We start from the raw sequence: 17,536 nt of genomic DNA, 5'->3' as shown, positions 1-17,536 counted from the left end.
CATATATATATACATATATATATACATATATATATACATATATATATACATATATATATACATATATATATACATATATATATACATATATATATACATATATATATACATATATATATGTGGAGATTCTGTCAATGTAGATATTGGAAACAGTATGGATGTGATGGCTAACATCAACAGGATGTTAAACACCAACAAGGACAAAAATAAAATGAAAAAATAAACAGTAGGCAATACCAGAGGGAGTAACTGAAATGGGAAAAGATATTGGAAAAGGAAACAAGACAGGTAAGGTAAATATGGGCAACATGTCTTGTTACCTAAAATGTTTATCAAGAAATGCAAGTGAACAGTGATGAACCTCTGCTTCCCTAAAGATAAAATAGGATTCTATATGAAACCAAGAAGGGATTTTCAAGATGCCTTGTATGATATGTGACAAGAAGTTAAGATGGAACCAGGCTTATGACACCAGAAGCCAAATGCTAAAAATTGAGAGGGTGGCAGTGGTAATGTAAAACATACAGACTCATATGTCTGTGCCACAGTATATGGAGTGAAAAAACACAAGAGCCTTGTAAAACATGCTGACTCAATTGTCTATGCCTCAGTATATGGAGTAGAAAAATGCAAGAGTCATAGTCAGAAAAATAGGTGAAATTGTTGACTGATAGCTGGTCATAACTTTTATGAAACAGTATGGGGTGGGGCTGCATAGAGGAGCAAGCTGCAAGAAGTAATAGGAAAGGGTTGGTATGTCATCAAAATTTAATTGATCCCTAAAGATCATAATGTCAGATATATTCAGTAAATAGATGTCCATTAAAAAGAGTCAACCTGATGGTGCAGAACAAAAAGCCCAAGTGTCACATATGTGGTAGCAGAAACCATCTCAGAGCTTTCTGCCAAGGAGAAAAAACACACACAGACACAAGAAAAAAATAAATATCTGGCAGTTGTAGAAGTAACACCAGTAGGTACCCTACTTACAAAGCAGAAGGAGAGAGAACAAGGCTTATACTGTTACAGCACCATTGGCCTCTGCTCCAGAATGACCAAATATATATATATATATGTATGTATAGTAGCCTTCCTTTTTCCATCATCAGTACCAAGTGGGTGACCAGAATTAGATCAACATCCTGTAACAGAGTCAGCCAGAGGTCCAAGCAAAATATTACCTGGGAATAAATAGCAACAAAATGGTGATGGTGCATAAAAGTGCCCGGAAGGTTACAGACCAGGAATGCCAAAACCCTACCCCCACCCCCAATAAAGAATTTCCTCGCATTTGCCTTCAACTGTCTAGAAGGACAATATGAAGTTGATAAAGTTTCAAAAAAAACAAAACAATGTACTAATGGAGAATAAAATGTAGTACACCTGTACTAATTCCAAAAGGAGAAACTTTTGGTTAAACTGACATCATCAGTTTATTAACAAGGGAGGCTGAGGCTTCAACATCATGTCTAGCTTTAAGAACCCAACAGGTAAAACAAACCCCAGCTAAACACCCAATTTTTTTTTTTATCTTATTGACTGCAACAAAGGCAGGAATGAAAATTCTATGTTCACAACCTGGAAGTCATCTAGAAGCAGGTTCACCCATTCAATAGCCTTGAATCAATTGAATTAGATGTGACTGCCATCAGTGAGACAAGAGTTTTCAACATGTAATCACTTGCACTTGACCAATTTAGAGGTGTATACTTTTTCAGACAACTTGTATTTTGGTGTGGACGTTAAACGATGATGATGAATTCACTTTTAAAAAAAATAATGCAACAGATGACTTTCTACTAAATTATTCAAAATTTCAGTTACATGGGGCCTCTACATAATTCTCTGATATTTTGATACATGTAATTCATGTTTTTTTTTTCAAGTGATAAACAATAAGAAGACAGAAAATTTCTGTCGCAGACAACAGAGAACATCATACTAAACAGATTAAATTTCAAAATAACTCTTTACAGACCAGAAAGTTCAAGTAGTCATAACAGTACTCAGCATGATAGTTAACTATATATTTAAGGGAATTTTGGCCCTACTAAAGTGAATTGTCAGAGGAGGATTGTACAAATGGTTTATCTGCAACCCTTGGACACTGAGGTGTTCTGACAAGCATTTTCACAAAACAGCATTTTGCAAATTATAACTTGTTTACAATAATTTGCTAATTTAATTAATGTACTAGATAACTTTCTACTATTATCCACACATATGTTTTTTTTAATTTAATCAGCAGAAGCTACAGAGTGACTCAAGGACCAAGAGTTTCATGCATTGATATTTAGAATGGTTTCAGCTTAGGGGAATTACATGAATATAAACCAACTGAAATTGTCCACATTATCCAGGATCAATGCATAGACTACCAAGTCTGTAATCTGTATGGTCAACCTACATAAGACTTTGAGATAAAGGCCTCACTACTGAAGTTCAAGTGCACTGTTTGTTTACAATGCAAGAAGCCAACATCTACTAGATTACAGAGTTACCTAACCATAAAACGGCAAGCAGGATTATAAATAAGCAATGGAGAGTGGAATCAAAAAGTAAATCTACAGTAAATGAAATATAATAAAGTTTCATTAGAGTTAAGATGTGCACTAAATTACAAGGGCTGTAAAGCAATATAACAGGCTCATGTAGCACAGTTGTTTCATGGCAACCAAGCTTAGATAAAATCTTTGAAGGATTGTGAAGGAAGCATGATACCCAATTCCAAGTTGCTGTGTGCAGGATTTTAACACTATTTTCTTCAGACTGTTTGAATAAATGATTGAGTAAAGATGGTGGGCTTCAACATCCACCTCAATAGTTTATCATAAACCATGGCAGAAGAGGTAGGTAGCACAAACACTAAATTTCAACTTCTAAAATAGCTGTTTGAGTATTAAGCAACCAAGGCTGGTGGCCTACCCACCAAAAACACTCTTGTAATATGAAAGAGTTCTTTGCTACAATCTCAACAGATTATATCACAACTATCAGTACAGTAGGAACATTCAGTATGAACCAAAGAGTGATGAAGCTAATGAGAAATAATATAAACAAGAAGAGATACAATAGAGAACTTTCAGTTTATAACCCTAAAGGATTTTGGCCAAGGTACTATCAAAGATGTTGATAATTGTTGTAGATAGTGTCATTTGGCCTGTGAAAACATGTATGATCCTAAACTGATCTGTCCAAGACAACCTTCACTTTATGTAATACAACACTGAAATGTGTGCTATCACTCACAGCTTGCTATAATCCTAGCTGTGATAAATTTGCATTAAACAAAAAGTTTTGATAAGATCAATGATCAGAACCCTGCAACTGTGCAGAGCACAATTTAAATCAAATGTTTGGGTGCAGAAGCTGTACAGCAGTATCTGCTCGGTAGGTGTAGTGGGGGAGGGATCTGCTTGTGCTGAAACATCGGAGAACCAGGTTGATATACACTGGTCTCAGACATCAGAGTAAGTGAGGTAATAAGCTCTAAACTGAACAAATATGAGGTGATAACTGAAGCACATATTAAACAGGACACCAGCTGATCAGTGGAGGCAGTAGTGTATACTGCTGGATCAACAACCTGATTAAGGTCCCTGAGGGTCTGGTTAATGCCAGAGTGGCAGGTGGATAGAAACCTGAGATGTGGTTGTAAACAGGATTGCTACTCTCATCCAGAAATGAATTGAGAGAAAGTTCTCTATGAAAAATCAGAGGAAGTGAATGCTCACAACACCTCCATTATTTATTCTTTTCTACTCTAGGTGCAAGGCTCGAAAGTTTTGGGGATGGGGTCAGTTGATTAGATCGACTCTATTATGCAACTGGTACTTAATTTATCGACCCCAAAAGGATAAAAGCAAAGAAGACCTCGGCAGAATTTGAACTCAGAACATAAAGACAGACAAAATACCTCCATTATTTATTACCACCAGACTGTTGCATCTTCCTTCAGGCTACAATTGACCAAATTGAAATACCTGTTCTTTGCTTCATGAGCCAACATATTCAAAAGACTTACAAAACTATCCATGGCTGACGATTCACATACATGCATTAAATTTGACATCTGCAAAAATTCATGGATGGTGAGCATGTGTGGTTTGCTTTAGCTAGATATGCTTTTCCACAGCTCATCTCTCTGTTGGAACAATAATTCTGAGTTGAATGTAGACCAAGATTGGGCATCAGATTCAGGTGCTAACAATCCTCTAGAAGTTGGGCATTGAGTATCACCAAAGATCACCTAACCAGTTTATTCTAGAGGACATTTTTGTGCAGACACTATGTAGAATTTCCAGAAAACCTGAGCATGGCAGTGCTCCAAGTTCAGGATAAGCTCTGTAAGGATAGCAGTGTCATCTGTTAAGCCTGTCTTAGATGCACAGCAAATGAAGACAACATTTAATATGCACGTTTTTACTTCTGATGATTGCTGGCATGTGCAGCAATTGCAAACTACTGTAAGATATACAGGATGAATCCATCTGTCAGCAGAGACCTGTGTAATGATCATCCTACCACTCTTCTTTGGCAAAGCAGTTTTCTTCTATCTGGCCACTATGGAGAAAGAGGTTGTACAATGAATGCAAGCTATATCTCCACCTAAGTCCTCATTAACTTTCTTCAAGCAGAACTTAAAGTCTAAGGTATACAAAGAGTTAGAGATAAAGAGATACTACCCTACACAGAATTTGCTGATTTGTGTGTGTGAGAGGGCCAATTTGGTAAATATGAGAAAGCCAGTGTTTTAAGTTTTCTTGGAGTTTACAATCAGGAAAGAACAAGCACTCAGAGCAGAAGGTGGTCAAGGCTTGCAGGTAACCCGAACCTTCTCTTTGTAGGTGCCTTTATTTATGATTTTATTGAAATATGTTTCTCAAGTTAGTCAGAGTACATTGTCTTCCTCTCTCCCCATTTACAGCCTGCATACACACTAACAGGTTTTGTTTTGAAACCCTTTATAAAATATATTTACATATGAAGAATCCTCAAATGTAATGAAACAAGATCTTCAGGTATAAAGAAACTACTATTATCATAGTTTCTGTACTGGTCTTGTGACTAACATAGAAACAGTTATTGTTTCTATAATCATAACTTTATTGCATGCTTTCATTACACAGCTGAACACAGCTCAATGTGGCTTGGATATGCGCAGTGGTCTGTTTTGTGTTGCATTTTCTATTATATTCAAAATGTTTTACATAATGTGTGTCCAGTTGCTGGTAGTGTTCAGTACATGAATAAGTTGTGAGGTTTTGCTTATATATCTGCCTGCATTTTTTTAATCATTCCCAAGGCACCTATTATTATGAGGGTTATTTCTGTTTCGGTTCTCACGTTTTGGTTATTTCCATTCACTACAACAACAATTATATTAGAATCATTTATGATTATGATGATTATTAGTATCAGTATTATTTAGAATGAAGAAATATAACATATTTTGTGCTTATTTTCATTATGGCACACAAACTAATTCATACCATTTAGTGAATGTTATGGCATATACAGTCCGGTGAGATTTTTCTTGTAGATCAAACAAGGATATTTAAAGAATTGGCGCAAACAAAACATGTGGCATAGAGAAAACTGATTTTAAACTCAATCAGGAAACCTTTTTTTAAATAAAAGAAAATTCTAAATTCAATAACAATTTAGTTATATAAAAAAAACTAATTCGCTTAAACATTATATAATTTAAATCATTGTGGTTCTAATATAAACCATTTTCCTTTCTTTTGAAACACAACACAGATAACATTATTATATAGAATATAGAACAATATATTTATAGTGTATAACAGATAATGGTTCTAGAGATATTAGCAAAGAGTAAAGAATTGAATAGCTTGATTGATGTTCTTTAAGTCAATTGGCAGAGAAAGTCATCATCCCAAGTGAAATCAACTGTCAGAAGCAACTAACAAATCCACAGACAGGACTGTTGTTGTGGTGGTTGCTGTCGTATCTACTTACAAGTAACTTCTGCGTACGTCCACTTGGAAAGGATCATTCGGAGCCGTTGGGAGGGTGCCGTAGCTGTAGGGAGGTGGCCTGGGTAAGAATGGATCGGTGTCATCTACAGGATAGTATACCAAACTGAAATAAAAAAACAAATATGAAATATTATAAAAAGAATGCTGTAAAAATAATGGAGTGAAAAATGAATTTAAAAGAAGTAAATATTAGATAATGAAGTCTTATGCCTCGAAGAAAAACAAAATGAAATGGTAATGTGTTGTGTACCTGTGACCATAGATCTGCTTGATCAGGACTAAAATGGGGTTAGTCAACAACATAAAGACACATTGTTTTATGTAGACAGAGAAAGAGATAAAGACATATAAAGTGTAAATCATTATGGCTCTAAAATAAACCTTTTTTTTAATCTTTTTAAATGCAACACAACACATTATTACATAGAATGTAAGACAATATACTTATAGTGCATATCAGTTACTGGTTCAAGAGATTATATATTAGTGAAGAGTTGAATAGTTTGATGTTCTTTAGTCAATTGGCAGAAAAATCAGCATCCCAAGTGAAGTCTTAGAGTATTTTTGAAAACTGAAGGGGGCAGTCAAAGTTGGAATACCTTTTTGACCATAGAGGTGTTCAGTGAGAGATTACCTGGAGTTCATCAACAACAATGATTAGCACCTCTACTTTTATGAGTAGCCTGTTATATTTATTGGAAATATAAAACCCTTAACAAATGGACTAAATGTGCCATCAGTGATATAATATTCAAGAGAAAATAGATATGAGACACGTCTATTTGGTGATGGTTGGTGATAGGAAGAGCTTCCAACCATACAAAATCTGCCTCAATAACTTCCATTCAACCCATGCAAGCACAGAAAAGTGGACAATAAATGATGATGAATATATATATATATATATAGATCTGCTCAATTAGAGTTAATCTGGAGCTAAGCAACAACAAATGCCAGCAACTTAATATACTACTAAGGTTTACGTAGCTGAAAGATTTGCTAGAAGTAGCAACCAAATCTACATCTTTAAAACAAAAACAAAATGTGGTCCAAAACACATTATTCCTGATAAACAAAACAGACAAGATGATCAAGCCCAGAAAGCTTTTGATCATAAGTCTGCTCAACCATAACTCATCTAGGACTAAGCAATAAGAAGCATTTTTTTTTTTTCTTAATTTAGTTACTACAGATACTTTATTTGGAAAATTAATTAACTCATAAAGCGTCGGAATTTGCACTTACATAGCATGGACTGCTGAGCACATCTTATGAAAATAAGACTACCATGCACACGTAAAAAACAAAAAAGAGTTAAAATATCTTCTTAGTATATAATGGTGGCAAGTCTTACGTCATCTGAAAGGTCATTAGTTGAACTATTAGTCCTCTTGCATTCTGGGGTGGGGTATCAGAGCGTTTGAGTGATATTAGACCCCAACAAACACTCATAAATTAAATGCATCTATCTGGGACACGATCGTGGCCCATCGTGCTTTATGTGTTAAAACACATGCATTAACTATTTCTGTTCGAAATATAATTAATGAGAGCTTAAATAACTTCATCATCATCACCATCATTTTAAAATCCTTGTATGGGTTGAGGCAGAAATGAGGTTAATGGTCCAAACTACAGTAATCATATCTATTTATAAAATAAATTTTCGTTAATTACTGTAATTTTACAGTAATATTCTTCTGCTTACATGAAGATTGAAGTTTATTATAAATTATATTATTATTAAAAAAGATTAAATTTTTAATTACAAAATCAATGAACAAATAAATGAAGAAATAGTTAGAAATTACATAATTGGTTTCAGGTTTTTAATAAGTTTAATTCAATTCCAAAATAAATGGTAAATACAAACACACAATACGTAGACATACATACAAATCTACAAACATAGATGGATAGAAGGAAGTAAAGTTAATTGCCACATCAATATGGCTGTTCAATGTTACTATTGTTTTAACCCCAGGCAGATCTTCTACCAGCTGGTTATAAGTGTAGCCTGCACCCCATATATATTGCAAGCAGGGGAGCAGACACATACCACCCTCCAGCAGACAATGAAATCACAAGACCGACTCTGTTTCGAGCTAGTTTTACTCATCTTCCTTTCATGAACACCTGTTGCGAGAGAGATAGCCAGAGTCGGCTCCCGCAAGCAATAAATAGAAAACAGAGTGGCCATCGGTCACTGATTTGCACAGTGACCGATGGTTGCTTTGCTTTCTATATATTGCTTGCTGTAGCAGACTCTGGCCATTTCTCTAGCAATCAAGTGTTTACAACTGAGGATGAACAAAACTAGCTCAAAACCAAGTCAGTCTTGCAATCCCATCATCTGCTGGAGAGTGGTAGGTATTAGCTCCCCTGCTTATAATATATACAGGGTGCAGGCTGCACCTATAAAACAGCTGGCAGAAGATCTGCCTGGAATTAAAACAGTAGTAACATTAAACAACCATATTGATGCTGCAATTAACTTTACTTGTTAGTATAGTTACTACTTTCATCTCTTATTGAGATTTTACAACTAGCTTTGTGTGTATACTTTGCTATGTGTGTATACACAAACACACACATAGAAAAATTCATACACATACGTGCAAAAATCTATACACATTCTAGTAGTATATGTTTTATTTCCATCTATCAAAGCATGTGATGGATTTTTTTTTAATACAAAAAGATACACCAATTGTTTTATGGTTAAGCAAACTAGAACAGCAGAGTTATGTACCTTGACCAAAGACACATGCAAAGTGTGTGTGCGTGCACACGCTATCTATTCACTTTCACTTTCCCAAGCTGGTGTAGATTCAGCAGGACTGTACCACCACAATGCCTCACTTCCTTGTTAACCCTTTCAGGACTAAAACCCAGCATCCAGAGATCAGTTATCACCTTCATTCTTTCCAATATCTCTTTACTATTTTACTCGTTTCAGTTATTTGACTGCGGCCATGCTGGAGCAGCGCCTTTAGTCGAGCAAATCGACCCCAGGACTTATTCTTTGCATGCCTAGTACTTATTCTATCGGTCTCTTTTGCCGAACTGCTAAGTTACGGGGATGTAAAAACACACCAGCATCAGTTGTCAAGCTATGTTGGGGGGGGGGGACACACACACATACATACATTATATATATATATATATATATATATATATATATATATATATATATACGACGGGCTTCTTTCAGTTTCCATCTACCAAATCCACTCACAAGGCTTTGGTCGGCCCGAGGCTATAGTAGAAGACACTTGCCCAAGGTGCCACGCAGTGGGACTGAACCCGGAACCATGTGGTTCGTAAGCAGGCTACTTATCACACAGCCACTCCTACGCCTATATATGAGAGAGAGAGAGAGAGAGAGAGCAAGAAAAGACAACAAAGAAAAAAGTACAAGAGACATTCACAGTTATTAGTTTTGACATTGAAGGGAAAAATGGAAATAAAGGGTGTATTGCATTTCAGACACAGTCCTTCTTCAGATAATAGAGAAATGTCCAAGAGAAACTGGGAAGAGAAGAAGAGAGAGATGATGAAAAAAGAGCCAGGAAAAAAGATGCACATGGGATAAATTCACATAGAATATATATATATATATATATATATATATCTATATATATATCCATTATCCATCGACCCATCCATTCACTGAAGCATAAACACAAGCCAGACAATTTCAGGTAAAATTTATTTAAATACATTAATTAAATTATGTATCATACAGACCTCTTTGCAAATAAGATTGAAGCCCTTGTGGCCAAACAGATGTTAATGGTCAGTGCAACTCCTACAATACCACATACAAGACTCATGAAAGCCACTCCAATCCTGGAAAAACAAAAAGAGATAAAAATAAAGTCTTTTGTTTAAACAAGAATGAAACTCACAAAATTAACTGAAATAACGATATAACGACCAGAGACCAATTAAATCAGGTATTAAGTCTTTATTACAATATCTTGATACAATGATTAGCAATTATGATAAAAGGTTTAACACCTCGCTCAGTTTAACACCTCCACCAGGCACTTATGTGCCTCTATCGAAGTTCATTGCTGCAAGCTTTTGGATCAGGTTCTGGTTTAAGTCTTTATAGCTTTCAGATTACTGTCAAATGTAATGCTTAAAATTGGTTTAGAATTAATCATATATTATCTTGTGGCCTCAAGATTTCAATGATGTGAGTGTCCATCTTTAAATGAAATTGCATGGGAGGTACAAAAGATCAGATTTGGCCAGTTTAAACCATAAAACAGATGAAATATTTTGGCTGGATGTGTCCAAAGTAAATGCTGAAGAATTAAACATAATTCACTACCCACTGCACCACCTCTCAATCACAGATGCCTTTTAAAAAGGTCCTGGGTGCTGCCTTTCCTTCTTCAACTAACTCTCATGAATGGATGTATGCATACATACATACATCCATACATAGGTGATAATAGTTGTTTAAAAATTTGGTATTCTATTGGAGTTTTATTGGAAGTAAAATGATCATATATACATGCATGCATCCATGTGTATACATTCATTATGCTCTTTTACTCTTTTACTTGTTTCAGTCATTTGATTGCAGCCATGCTGGAGCACCGCCTTTAGTCGAGCAAATCAACCCCAGGACTTTTTCTTTGTAAGCCTAGTACTTATTTTATCGGTCTCTTTTTGCCGAAACGCTAAGTTACGGGGACGTAAACACACCAGCATCGGTTGTCAAGCACAGACACACAAACGTTTACACACACACACACACACACAAAAATATATATATATAACAGGCTTCTTTCAGTTTCTGTCTACCAAATCCACTCACAAGGCTTTGGTCACCCTCAGGCAATAGTAGAAGATACTTGCCCAAGGTGACATGCAGTGGCAATGAACCCGGAACCATGTAGTTGGTAAGCAAGCTACTTACGACACAACCACTCCTGCACCTATATATTCAAATACATCACTTGTTTGGACAGCACCACCTGGCTTTAGCAGAGATACCTTTGTTACAAGCATTTAAATCAGCCCTTAAATCTGGGAATAACTTGATGAACTGATACAGACTGCAACAATCAATAAATCAAGGCTCAACTCCCACACACACACTTGTCTTGAAGACCCTACTAAAATCATGAGCTCATCAGCACTACCCTTTGTTTTATGATTAAGCCATATATAAAAGTAGATAAAAAAATATTGGTAGAAGAAATAAAAAAAGTTACTCACAGGCTTTGATGACAAATTCCATTAAGTGCATTGATGTAATTGTTGTGGATAAAAGAACAGCCGGAAATTTGATTGAGGAGGGAAACATTGGAAACTGCTGCGGTCACTTCTAAACGGATCTTTCGAACAAGGCTGCGTAACTGCAAAAATAATTAGTAATATAGGGATTAGAACAGACTTAGAAATGGGAGTGTAAGTTTATTGCATACATCATACTGAAACATGATGATCCCAGTAAATATGGTATCTCAAAGCTGAAAACTGAAGATTAGGATACTTTCTTTTACCCTTTCAATACCAACCTGCCAGAAAACCGCCTCTGGCTCTGTAGTAGAAATGTCTAATGTTCAAAAGTTCTGAATGAAAATCTTCCACCAAACCTTAGTCACAATTTATGTTCCTAACACTAGTTTAATGATAAAGTTATTTTACTAAATTCTTTGTTTTATTTAAAATTAATTGAAAGAAACACAGAGCATCTCAACAGAAATATGGTAACAAAATGGTTAACATGATTAATTTAAAATGTGTTATAGGTATGGCTGTGTGGTTAAGAAGTTCACTTCCTGACCATGTGGTTTTGGGGTTCAGTCTCACTTGCATTGCTCTTTGGTCAGCCTAGGGCTATAGTAGATGACACTTCCCCAAAGTCTTGTGAGTAGATTTGGTAAATGAAAACTGGAAGAAGCAAGCTGTGTGTGTGCATGACATTGTGTGATAGCTGTAAACAAGTGTCTCCACCATACATGCAATGCCATTTATTTCCAATCTTCCATGATAAACATGCCTGGCTTTGGGGAAATATTATCTTTCTTGGAAAGAAGTGAGGGCTGATGACAAGAAGGGCATCAGGTCACAACAGATATGCTTCAATGAATTCTATCTGAGCCATGCAAGCATGGAGAAGTGGATATTAAACAGACACGTATATATATATACACAATGAAATGTGTGTTCATAGATGCACAGAAATCTGCATTAGGTATAGATATACAGGTCACAGAGACATGATGTGATATATACACACACTCACACTGATGGAGATGTGACATTTAAACTTATATTATACACAGTAATATGTTAACTATATCAGGGTGTGCATCAGCATCAGTGTGTGTGTGTGTGTGTGTGTGTGTGTATACAAAGTACAAGACGTAAGATAAGAAAATAAAAACTAACCTTACTACCCATGTTGTAGGGTGAAGCCATGTATAGTGCCTCACTTAAAGTACTGTTGGCACGGACAATAGCAGAGAGAGCAGCATTGTATTTCTAGAAGGAAACAAAGACAAGAAATATACATAAATAACATGATTCAGAAAATTATATCTATTCAACAGAATAAATTGGAAGGGGGTTCAGGTCCTTCCCACTTTGTTTTGTGGTTTCAAATAATGGTGCATTTGCAAAATCATGCAGCATTGAGTACCTACAGCATTGTGTACAAAGTCCAGTAACAGCATGCCCTCAGAATCTGGAAACAGCATTTGACATAGCAATTCATGTTCCATAAAGCACTTAGGTTTAAACTGTTTATCAACAAGATATTCCTTGGTTTTAAAATTGCACAAAGGAATACACAAACACACAAAATATAAAAATGGTTTTGAAAGAAATTTTTGAAAAAAAGGTTAATATAAAAAGATATTTCATAAGAGTTATGAATATTGGAGGAACACTTGAGCAGTATTCAAAGATATAAAATGACAATTTCAACATGGACACTAGGCCACAATTTTAAACATTTCAGGGGAGGGATTAAACATATTTAGACTGAATTCTGTCATGAGCCCTATGTCTCATAAGGTTAGCCTAGTTTTCATGGTTTTTAACTGACTGAGATTACAAGAGTCCTCCCTAAACAGGATGGCAGTCTATTACAGAATTAACTTCCAAGCAATTGCTGGAACTTATTTACAGTTGAGTGTACTAGAGTAACATGAAATGAATTGCTTTGCTCAAGAACACAAAGCACTGCCTGGTCTGGGAATAAAAACCATGATATTATGATCAGGAGTGCAACATCTTAATCTTTTCTACTCAAGGCACAAGGTCTGAAAATTTGAGGGAGGGGACCAGTCGATTAGATCAACCCCAGTAAGCAACTGATACTTAATTCATCGACCCCGAAAGGATAAAAGGCAAAGCTGACCTCGGCGGAATTTGAACTCAGAACGTAAAAACAGACGAAATACCGCTAAGCATTTCGCTCAGCGTGCTAATGTTTCTGCTAGCTTGCTGCCTTTGCAACATTGTAATCACTAGGCCACATTCCTTAACAGGAATAATTAGTTGAAACTAACTCCAATATTTAACTTGTGCTAAATTTTATCAACTACAGAAGGATAGGAAGAGATATTAAACATGGTAGAATATTAAACATGGTAGAGCCAAAAATAAAAAATTAAAATGTAACTTGTTCTTAAAACATATGAATACATAGATAAATAACTTATCAAACCTAAGTATATAAATATACCAAGCTAAATCTGTTTTATTCAAATTCTATATTCATATATGTTCTTGTTTTTATTTCTTATATAATTTTCAATTAAAAATTCTCTTAATTTCACAACATGAATATAAAAGTTTTTCATTGATCAGTTTGTTTTGTTTTGTTTTATTTTATAAATTAATTCATAGTAGATTTGTTTTTAAGGAAATCTATTTTAAGTAAAATTTATCTTAAGCAAATTTATTTTAAGCAATTCGGTGAATAAAGATCATTTCATGCAAGCACAAACAAGTTAGTTGTCACTAAAACGTAAAGTTTTTAATTTTTGAGAGGAGAACAGGGCAGGGGTGTCACCTTCTTTTAATATTCATGCCATTATCAAATACATTATTGATATGAATGAAAGGAAATGGCTCTGTGCAGAAATGAAAATATTTTGCAAAAGCACTTCACAGAGAAACAACTATCGTATTACAGCAGACGCCATGAAATAACTGAACATAATTCTTTATTTTCTTTTCTGTAAGTTACATGAGTAAAATTTTAAAAGAGAAGGATGATGTTCATAGAATTAACATCTGTCCATTTACTTGTGCGTGTGTGTATTTGAAAACAAGAGATGAAATAGAAGGACAAACCTTCTAAACATGAATTTGAGACTTAAAAGAGCAACAAGCCCACTGACAGATACAAACAATATATACATATTGCTTGCCAAACGATCACATTTCTGACTACTCTATAGAGTGCCTTCAATTCTCTCTTACCAAATTAAATATTATAAAGCATTTTTCCTGCCATTGTAATTGTGATTTGTATCCTGTCAGTAGGTCTGTTGACCTTTTCTGTCACATATTAGCACTTATATTAGTCAATGTCCTTCACATTAAAAATCACCATCATTTAGTGTCGGTTTTCCAAGCTGGCATGGGTTGGTTGGTTTGATAGAACCCATTGGGCTGCAGGGATGTGTCAAGCTCAGATGTCAGATTAGCCATGGTTTCTATAGCTGGGTGTCCTTTCTAACACCAACCACTGTACAGGGTGTACTGGGTACTTGTTTTCCATGCTACTAGCACTAGTGAGGTCACCAAGTAACTTGCATAATAAGAAAAAGTCACTTTATTTTCAATGATAACGTATGAATGAAATATAGAAAAAGAGTAAAATCTTCTACCGATTACACCTGTATTAGAGTCTTCTGTTATCTCACTCATGATTTTCAACTTCTTAAGATTAATCTTCATCATATCCCTTTATGTCTTTCACTACCACATGGCACTTCTTTATACAGTTGACATCTTCCATACACACTACATGCCTGTACCAATGCAGTCTTCTCTCTTGCAAACTGCATTTTCATTACTCTCATTTCTAGATTTTTTTCTTGTTTCTGCTCTATTATTTATGCACACTGACTTTACACATCCACTAGAATAACCTGGCAGATTTATTTTCAAGTTTTTGCAAATCTTTTGCATTCAAAGCCAACATTTTATTACCAGATTGTATTGCACATTATACTGAAGCATTATATCATTCACCCTTCATTCTGATAAAAAGAAAAAGTTTTGTTATCAGCAGAGGTAATAGCTTTCTTAACCTTTATCCAACTCCATTTTTACTTTGGTTACTATGTATTCAGAACATCCACCTACACTAAAATAGATAATAACAGCTCATAGGTAATAACAGCTTTCAGCTACTTCTAAGGAGTCTTCCAGGTATTTGAAATAATTTGCTTCTGCTGACTGCTCTTGTGTGTCTGTCACATATAAAGTGTACTTTCTCTGTCAGTCTGCCTATGATTCCACTACACATTTTGTGCAGCCATCATTTATGCTGAATACACCATATCGTATTTTCACCTCGTCTCTTTTCTGCAAATTAAACTTAGACATTTTGTTGATAGCAGTAGGGTCATCTGTCATACTCACTAGAACTTTAGCCTCTGCCAAGTTTATTTTGAGATCTCTTGATTCTAGGCTTTCATGTCAAGAATTTCTTTAAGTCTTCTACATGATGCAGCTAGAAGAATCTGGTCAACAGCATACATGAGTTACTAAAGACAGTCAATTTCAAAACTTCTGTTTTGGCTTTAGAGAGTTATGCAGAAAAGTGGTCGTCAGCAAGTTAAGATTGATCATTGGCAAAGAAATTTTAATATGTTAATAAAATAGATATTTTATTTTATTGTGAATTATGACAGAATATACATTAAAAAGACAAAGTAGAAGGAATTAAAAATAGAAATTAGAGAAAAGAAATTAAATTCTAAAAATATGTAGGTTGTATGGATTCTAGCTATGGTCTAATGAACTACCCTATCCACTTACCTCTGCAAATGGTTCTCGAATATCAGTGCATTTCAAATAAGCATTAAGGACTTCTGTTTAAAGAAAGAAAAATACAGTTTGTCTCAGATATATTGTCTGAATATAGTTTTAAGAAAATATGATACAATCTGAAATAAAGACAACAATATCATCATTTACTTACTAGCTTCCATGTTTGCACTGGTTTGCTGCTTTACATAATTATCAGGGTTGACGCAAAGGTCACCAAAATCCTGGGAAAAGGAGAAAAAAAAATAAAAATTGAGATTTTAAAGATAGGAACATAAAAATTTCACATACACAACCAAACTGAAATATATTTTGTAGTCAACATGATCAAGTAAGAATTTTTGAAGGTAGTATGGAATTATTGAAGGTAGTATACCTTCAGTGCAAAAATATTAAGTAATTAGTGGCAATTCATGGGATTATAGCTCCAAGTTAATAATGTAAAGGGTAAATTTTACCAATTACATATTTCAAATTAACCAAAAGACCATAAGATGGATAATCTAGACATTACTGAATCATGGATTCACAATCATAATGTGAAGGTCCATGGCTCAGTGGTTAGATCTTCAGGCTTACAATCATGGGACAGTGAGTTCAATTCCCAGACCAGGTTGTGTGTTGTGCTCTTGAGAAGGACAAGACTATTTTCTGTTGCTCCAGTTCCCTCAGCTGTAGAAATGAGTTGCAACTTCACTGGTGCCAAGCTATATTGTCCTTTCCCTTGGATAACATCTGTGGCATGGAGAGGGTAGGCTATTATGCATGGGCGACTGCTGGTCTTCCATAAACAACCTTGCTCGGACTTGTACCTCGAAAGGGAACTTTTTGGGTGCAATCCCATGGTCATACATGACCGATGTGAGTCTTTACCCTTTTTTTACCAAATCATAACATGAGTTTAACATAGCTAAATATGGTATTGACTAAGTTGAAAACACCTAAAAGATCCATGAGGTTCCAGCATGATGGCTGCAAGGTTTTGTCTTCTTGCTTCCTCAGAAAATCTACAAGTATATGTATAGGGCATGACATAACCTATCTTACCTACCTATGCATTTTTGATTCGCAAGTTAGGCAATGACATAAATGTAGAAGAGAGAGGGGAAGAAGATATGAAGTAAAAGGAAATAGACTAAATTATAGTTAATTAATCCTGACACAATATCTGTAGGATTGCCAAACTCCATCAACGAACCATGGGAAATGATATTTAAGTAAATGTAAAGAGTGGTGACATTCTCAGTTGAAAAATCTAATTATGTTACACTGCTCGACAAATATAGGAGACTGCAACAGTGAAAGTATGTATCTGGGAGAGAAAGACAAATATATTGTGCATGTGTATGAGAGAGGGAGAAAGAGAGACAAAGAGAGTGTAGGAGTGTGTGTGTGTGTGTGTGTGTGTGTGTGTGAAAGAGAGTGTATATGTATGAGAGAGAAAAAGAGAAGACAAAATTTATGAGACAGAAAAACAGAGAGGAGAGAGAGAG

The 17,536-nt window shown here is 35.1% G+C and overlaps 1 protein-coding gene across 9 annotated transcripts in view; it reads right to left on the bottom strand.

Annotated features, from left to right (window-relative positions):
• Positions 1-17,536, bottom strand: part of LOC106883542 (protein tweety homolog 1-A) — a 160,632-nt gene that overhangs the window by 38,228 nt on the left and 104,868 nt on the right. For all 9 annotated transcript variants that reach the window (XM_052967861.1, XM_052967863.1, XM_052967862.1 and 6 more), the window contains exons 7-12: positions 16,198-16,267; positions 16,035-16,087; positions 12,423-12,515; positions 11,244-11,383; positions 9,756-9,857; positions 5,986-6,108 (exon numbers count right to left, since the gene is read on the bottom strand). In XM_052967861.1, coding sequence (XP_052823821.1) covers positions 5,986-6,108; positions 9,756-9,857; positions 11,244-11,383; positions 12,423-12,515; positions 16,035-16,087; positions 16,198-16,267 — 581 coding nt within the window. The remainder of the gene's footprint in view (positions 1-5,985; positions 6,109-9,755; positions 9,858-11,243; positions 11,384-12,422; positions 12,516-16,034; positions 16,088-16,197; positions 16,268-17,536) is intronic.

This window comes from Octopus bimaculoides, chromosome 5, assembly GCF_001194135.2.
Source record: "Octopus bimaculoides isolate UCB-OBI-ISO-001 chromosome 5, ASM119413v2, whole genome shotgun sequence".
Classification (NCBI taxonomy): Eukaryota; Metazoa; Mollusca; class Cephalopoda; order Octopoda; family Octopodidae; genus Octopus; species Octopus bimaculoides.
The sequence above is the reverse complement of the archived record's forward strand: the minus strand, read 5'-3'. Positions and strand labels throughout refer to the sequence as shown.